The sequence below is a fragment of the Thamnophis sirtalis genome, unplaced genomic scaffold, assembly GCF_051295495.1.
Source record: "Thamnophis sirtalis isolate CommonGarterSnake01/CBP01778 unplaced genomic scaffold, rThaSir2_p1.2 scaffold_2, whole genome shotgun sequence".
Lineage (NCBI taxonomy): Eukaryota > Metazoa > Chordata > Lepidosauria > Squamata > Natricidae > Thamnophis > Thamnophis sirtalis.
In genome coordinates, this window is record NW_028261382.1 from 44901557 (window position 1) to 44908914 (window position 7358).

Here is a 7358-nt window from a genome sequence, read left to right on the forward strand (position 1 = left end):
GTTACGCGGCGCTGGGGATTCGAACCGCCGAACTGCCGACCTTTCCGATCGACAAGCTGATTGTCTTAGCCCCTGAGCCACTGGCCTTACTAAGGCTTTATCAAGCGGTACTAACACTTCACGTGATGTTGACTCAACGCCTCTGTTTATACAACCCCCTCCGTTGTGTTTGCGGCTTTTCACCGCAAATCTCAAAGCTCTCCCAGGGAGGGCAAAGGGCTCCCAGCCCAATCGGAGCTGGGAGAAGAGAGAGAGAGATTCGCACTCGCTGCTTTTCACTGGGGGGGGAGGGGGAATGTAATTGCAGGAGGCAATGGAGAGACCATGGCGCTGGCTGATAATTAGCCTGATCTGGAAGCTTCACAAGGTACATAAATCCCACACCTGCTAATGCATGCACAACATGGTGGTAAGGTGTTATTCCGACGTATAATTTATGGAGCTGTGAGATTTGGCAAGGACCGAAAAAGAGAAGGGAAGGAAGGGAACGAAAGAAAGGAAGGCTGTGAAGGCAGAGGATCCACAGGGAGGCTTGGCTAACATCTGCGGCGTAACTCAGAACATTCTCATAATTCTATTATCCTGCATACTAATATATCATAGTAGATTGTTATCCTATTATATTAGAACACAATTATTCTATGTTCTGTGTTCTGTTATTCCCATTAGCCAAAAGGGTAGCTTTTGATTATTTTCTTTCTTTCTTTCTTTCTTTCTTTCTTTCTTTCTTTCTTTCTTTCTCTTTCTTTCTTTCTCTTTCTTTCTTTCTCTTTCTTTCTTTTGACTGTCTTTTCCTGTTTTCTTTCGTTTTTTCTGTTTCCTTCTTTGCCTTCCTTCCTTTCTTCCTTCCTTCTAGCCATCCATTCTACCTCCCACCTTTTTTCCTTCCTTCCTTCCTTCTTCCCTCCCTCTCATCTTCCTTCCTTGCAGCCGTCCATTCTCTTCCTCCCGCCTTCTTTCCTTCCTTCCTTCCTCCCTCCCATCTTACTCCCTCTCCTCTTCCTTCCTTCCTCCCTCCCTCCGATCTTCCTCCCTCCCTCTCATTTTCCTTCCTTCCTTCCAGCCATCCATTCTACCTCCCACCTTTTTTCTTCCTTCCTTCTTTCCTCCCTCCCTCCCATCTTCCTCCCTCCCTCTCCTCTTTCTTCCTTCCTTCCTCCCTCTCTCCAATCTTCCTCCCTCCCTCTCATTTTCCTTTCTTCCTTCCAGCCGTCCATTATTCCTCCCACCTTCCTTCCTTCCTCCATCCCTCCCCATCTTCCTTCCTTCTTCCATCATGCCATCCCATCTTCCTTTCTTCCTCCCTCTCTCATCTGCCTCCCTCCCTTCCTCCCTCTCATCCTCCTTCCCTCTTTCTCATCTTCCTCCCTTCTTCCATCACTCCATCCCATCTTCTTTTCTTCCTCCCCCCTCCCATCTGCCTCCCTCTCATCCTCCCTCCCTCTTTCTCATCTTCCTTCCTTCTTCCATCACTCCATCCCATTTTCCTTTCTTCCTCCCCCCTCCCATCTGCCTCCCTCTCATCCTCTCTCCCTCTTTCTCATCTTCCTTCCTTCTTCCATCACTCCATCCCATCTTCCTTTCTTCCTCCCCACTCCCATCTGCCTCCCTCTCATCCTCCCTCCCTCTTTCTCATCTTCCTTCCTTCTTCCAACGCTCCATCCCATCTTCCTTTCTTCCTCCCCCTCCCATCTTCGTCCCTCCCTCCCGTTACTTCCTTCCTCCCTCCCTCTCATCTTCCTTCCTTCCATTCTTCTTCTTCTCTCTGTCTCTCTGTCTGTGTGTGTGTGTGTGTCTCTCTCTCTATGTCTGTCTGTCTGTCTCTCTCTCTCTTTCTCTCAGACACACACACAAACAAACTCACACATAACATCTGCACTTCCAAAACACAGCCCAAACATTCTCTAGACAAATGGAAGCGAACCAGCAGCTTTTATCTACGGGAAAGGTTTTTCCGTGGGAGAAAGTCGGTGTCTTCCATAACCGAAAGGTGGCCGATTGCTGTCCCCCTCTTGACTGAGTCACTCAGGCGGGAACCAAACGTTCGGCCATTGGCTGATTTTTCACGCCCGTTTGGGAATCCAGGCCTTCTCAATTCGGCAGGCACAGATGTTGGAAGGGGCCACCACGACGTCTCCGTGGGCTTCGTAGTACAGCTCTCGCCAATTGATGAGTGGACGAGGCACCAGCCGATTGTGCCAAACCCGGCAAATTTCATCCGGTTGCAGGACCCGGTCCCAGAAGTAGACATCTTCCATCTCTCCCACAAAGCACTGGTTGGCATCGAACTGGCCCCCAAAGGAATCTTGTTCTTGTCCCAGGATGATGGAGGCGTTGCCTTGGACAACGAGATTCTTCATGATGGTTTTTCGAGGTAAAGGTTGCCCGTTCCACCACAAACCTGCCAAGCCGGTCTTGGATTCCCAGGTGAAACAGAGGTGCTCCTTGCAAGAGGACGACGAGTCGGGCGTCTTGGAGATGTCAAAGCTGATGATCCCTTGTTTCATGAAGACGCTCAAGAGGTTCTGCTTGCCGGTGTGGAGCAAGAATTCGTTGTCGTCATCCTTGGTGGCGTAAGAGAAGAGGGCAAATGGACGCACAACTTCCGTCTGGAACCTCTGGCACACGGTGAAACTGGTCAGAGGCTCCTGGAGGTCCATCTTCAACTTCACGAAGGTCATCTCTGAAGCCAAGGGGAACACAAAGGCTTTTCCTTCAAGATCTGGGAGGAAATCAGAAGAGGAACCATGAATGGTCCTGACTCCCTCTAGGGAACATGTCCTAAGCATGCGTTCTGCTTCAATCGTTGGCAACCCTACACCCAACCAACATTGAGGTGCTACAAAGCTTTCCGACCAAAACATCTCCCTGGTCTTCTCGTTTTCTGATATCTCAACATCGAGACCACTCAGCTTTCCCCTTAAATAGACAGTGATCCCTCCTAGAATGCCCTGGGAGAAGGAACCCCATTTTTGTGAAATGTGCCCCTTCTCTCTGACGCAGAACAGAAAGCACGAAAAATAAAAATAAAAATAAAGGCCCAGGTGTTCCCCATTGCTGTTCTCCAAGAACGGATTTGGTCTTTGAGGGTATTTCTATGATAGGAGATGCTAGGAGATTTCATTTTTGAAATCTTCAGTTCTTATCGGGGATCAGATCAAAAATGGAACAACAACAAGGACGACAACAAAACCTAAGCAGGAGGAGATCTGTAGGGTCCTTGGTGCTCTCTGAGCTTCCTTGCTTTCTTGCAGATGTTCACAACCCAACTAGATATCATCAGTGCTAGAAGGGGATGGGGGTTGTGGGGTGGAGAAGGAGAAGGTGGGAGGAGAGGAGGAGGAGGAGGAGGAGGAGGAGGAGGAGGTGGAGAAGAAGAAGAAGAAGAAGAAGAAGAAGAAGAAGAAGAAGAAGAAGAGAGAAGGAGAAAGGAGAAAGAAAGAGAAAGAAGGAGAAGGAGAAGGAGAAGAAGAAAGGAGGAGGAGGAGAAAGAGAAGAAAGGAGGAGGGGGAGAAGGAGGAGGAGGATTAGGAGGAGGAGAAAGGGGGAGAAAGGGGGAGAAAGGAGAAAGAAAGAGAAGGAGAAGAAGAAAGGAGGAGGAGGAGGAGGAGAAAGAGGAGAAAGAGGAGAAGAAAGGAGGGGGAGGAAGGAGGGGAAGGAAGGAGGAGGAGGAAAAGAAGAAGGAGAAGGAGAAAGAAGAAAGAAGGAGAAAGAGAAAGAGAAGAATAAAGGAGGAGGAGGAGAAGAAAAAAAGGAGAAAGAAGCAGGAGAAAGAGAAGGAGAAGAAGAAGGAAGAAAGAAGGATAAGGAGGAACCTTCTTGGAAGTGCTGAAAGGACTGTTTTCCCCCCATTTGCACCATTCAGGTGACCCTGAGGGCACAGATAAACCTCCAAGTGGCCCCAACGACTCTCAGAGAAAGTACCAACGACCAGATGACTTCCATCCTCCACTATTCACTCAGAACTGAAGAAGCTTCTCGATGAGGAGCAAAACCTCTTCGAGGGGAAAAAAACCCCAAGAAAGTCCAGCTGCCTCTTGGGAAAAAAAAGCCCTTTGGGAGAACCTTGGCTGAGACTCTCCATAGACCTCCGGGCCAATACTCACTTTCCTGGGAGAGCGTCCCCAGCAGGCCTGACAGAAGGAGAAGGAAAGAGAAGGAGACTTCATGTTGAAGGACTCAAAAGAGGAGATCAACTCCGGCTGGAGCCAAGGCTGCTTTGCAGAGTTCAGCCTCCGACTTCCTAGGCTTTTATCCTGAAGGTAAAGGGGTTGGGTCTCAATTCCCTGCCAGCCCAGAGAAAGGAGATATTTTGTTTTTTCAGACATGCCCAGGTTTTTTTCCCCATCCCTTTTTCTGCCCTCCAGCTGATTTTTAACTCCAATTCTCTCTCACACTTTCACTCTTTCTTTCTCTCTCTTTCTTTCTCTCTCTCTCTTTCTCTCTCTCTATATATATCTGTCTCTCTCTCTTTCTCTTTCTCTCTCCCTCTCTCTCTTTCTCTCTCTCTCTTCCTTTCTTTCTCTCTCTCTTTCTTTCTCTCTCTCTTTCTTTCTCTCTCTCTTTCTTTCTCTCTCCCTCTCTCTCTTTATCTCTCTCTCTTCCTTTCTTTCTCTCTCTCTTTCTTTCTCTCTCTCTTTCTTTCTCTCTCTCTTTCTTTCTCTCTCCCTCTCTCTCTTTATCTCTCTCTCTTCCTTTCTTTCTCTCTCTCTTTCTTTCTCTCTCTCTCTCTCTCTCTCTCTTTCTTTCTCTCTCCCTCTCTCTCTTTATCTCTCTCTCTTCCTTTCTTTCTCTCTCTTTCTCTCTTTCTTTCTTTCTCTCTCTCTGTCTCTCTCTCTGTGTGTCTTTGTGTGTGTTTGTGTGCGGGTTTCTCTCTCTTTATCTCTGTGTGTCTCTCTCTTTGTGTCTCGCTGTATGTCTCTGTGTCTGTGTCTCTCTCTCTGTCTAACTCTGTCTATCTGTCTCTCTTTGTCTTTGGGTCTCTCTCTGTCTTTGTGTGTGTGTGTGTGCTTCTCTCTCTCTTCATCTCTGCCTGTCCGTCTCTCTGTCTTTGTGTCTCTCTGTCTAACTTTCTGTGTGTCTCTCTGTCTCTCTGTGTGTCTCTGTGTCTTTGTCTCTCTTTCTCTCTGTCTCTCTCTGTCTCTGTCTCTCTTTGTCTTTGTGTCTCTCTCTGTCTTTGTGTGTGTGTTTTTGTGTGTGTGTGTTTCTCTCTCTCTCTTTATCTCTGTCTGTCTGTCTTTGTGTCTCTCTGCTTAACTCTCTGTATGTCTCTGTATCTTTGTGTCTCTCTGTCTCTCTGTGTGTCTTTGTCTCTCTCTTTCTCTCTGTCACTCTGTCTAACTCTCTGTTTGACTGTCTCTCTGTGTGTGTCTTTGTGTCTCTGTCTCTGTCTCTCTCTGTGTCTCTCTCTCTCTGTCTGTCTCTGTCTCAGTCTCTCTCTCTCTCTCTCTCTCTCTCTCTGTCTCAGTCTCTCTCTCTCTCTCTCTCTCTCTCTCTCTCTCTCTCTCTCTCTCTGTGCAAAGCCCAAAGTTTGCTCAGCAGAACAGGGTCAGAAGTCTCATTATTATTTATTATTATTTGCAAGAGGGGTGAGGACTGACGGGTGCTTAGCTGCTCCATTTACACAGCGCTAGGGATTCGAACCGCCCAACTGCCGACCTTTCTGATCAACAAGCCCAGCGCCTTAGCCCCTGAGCCACCGTGTCGCTTCTTATTAATTAAGAAGTCATAAATTAAGAAGTCTTCATTCTTAACTCTGCAAACAATGAACCAGAGGAAAGGTTTGCCTCCAGAAGGTGTGGGTGCTCCATCCCTGGAGGTCTTCGGTAAGAGGCTGGACAGCCCTTTGTCCAGGATGAAACAGGGTCTCCTGCTTGTGCAGGGCGTTGGACTAGAAGACCTCTAAGGTCCCTCCCAACCCTGTTATTCTGTATTCTCTGATCTACTACCTGATTTCAGTTGCCTGGTATCGATCAAAGGGATGGATAAAGTAGAAGAAAATTTCTCTGAGTCATTGGTCTCATGCCAGGGCTGAGATTGGTACACAGAATTCCAGCCAGCTGGCAACCTGAGCTGGCCAAGGACAGAATGACCAGTGAAAAGAATAGATCGCCACTGTTGGCCTTGCTGGGTGTGTTGCAAAACCCATGGATGAATGACGCAAGCAGACAATGCTTCAGAGATGGGAGTATGGTCAACAAAGATGGCCACCTGTTGTGGCCCAGCAGGAGCCGTTGGAGCTGCCACCAGACTCCAACAGCGAGGGGCCTGATGAGTCGGCTCTGGAGGATGTGGAGGACCCTGGACAGGGTTCTGACTCCGAGCAGGGCTCAGAGAGGCTGGTTGGCCACCAGGAGGCGCCTGAGCCTTGGACCAGTAGGGAGGAGACAAGGGAGAGTGAACAACTGTAAGTTGTTCCTGGATGCACGCCATCGAAGATAGTTGGTAGTTCGCGTCAGGAACAATTACGCAATTACAGGTGGTAATTGTACTCAGCTGGTGGTCATTAGGCTCCTCTCCAGACTATAAAAAGGCTACTTGTGCACACGCCCCTCCTTGCAGAAGTCAACACAGAATCGAATGTCAGAGAACTTTGTAGGAGCTTAGCAGGCTGGATTGCTGCCACGCCTTATCTGTGTTTATTGCTGCCCAAGCTTGTCTGTGCTGGATTGCTGTCAAGGACATGTTTGTCTGTTAATTAAATGCTGTAATATATCTCTGGCTCGGAGTGTGCTTTGGTGTGGAACGAGGGGGGTCAGAACAGCCACCATAGCAAGGTAGCAATAGCAATAGCAGTAGACTTATATACCGCTTCATAGGCCTTTCAGGCCTCTCTAAGCGGTTTACAGAGAGTCAGCATATTGCCCCCAACAATCTGGGTCCTCATTTTACCCACCTCGGAAGGATGGAAGGCTGAGTCAACCCTGAGCCGGTGAGATTTGAACCGCTGACCTGCTGATCTAGCAGTAGCCTGCAGTGCTGCATTTAACCACTGCGCCACCTTGGGAGGTAATGGAAGCCCCATCCTCTTGTGGCGTCCATCTTGGTTTTTTAGACCACCTCCCACAGCCACTCCTCTGCAGTCCTCAACTTACACCGATTCATTTGGTGGCCTTTTGAAGTCCCAATGGCACACCACACACTTACAACCATCATCGCATCCCCCACGGTCTTTTAATTACCCCAAATCCCTTGCACTGGGGTAGAGTCAGGGCAACTGAATGGAGCTGAGGGTTTACTGGCCGGATGCCTTTCGTGTCACCAGTGCGGAGTTTTGTTCAGCCATGAGATATATTCTCATCGTGCCCAGAGAGAGAGAAATATCTGCCGCTAGCTAGGATCGAACTCACAGCATCCCG

At 48.6% G+C, this 7358-nt stretch overlaps 1 protein-coding gene across 1 annotated transcript; it reads right to left on the reverse strand.

Annotated features, from left to right (window-relative positions):
* Positions 1–1828: 1828 nt before the first annotated feature.
* On the reverse strand, positions 1829–4223 carry LOC106539630 (C-reactive protein-like). Its single transcript, XM_087703709.1, has 2 exons — positions 4107–4223; positions 1829–2722 (listed from the first exon to the last, which is right to left on the reverse strand). Exon 2 carries the CDS (start codon positions 2679–2681, stop codon positions 2064–2066), a length of 618 nt encoding a protein of 205 aa, XP_087559835.1. The 5' UTR covers positions 2682–2722; positions 4107–4223; the 3' UTR covers positions 1829–2063.
* Positions 4224–7358: the final 3135 nt, after the last annotated feature.

What these genes read in the sequence shown, in the direction of transcription:
- LOC106539630 (XM_087703709.1), bottom strand. Translation starts at nt 2,681, where the DNA reads ATGACCTTCGTGAAGTTGAAGATGGACCTCCAGGAGCCTCTGACCAGT.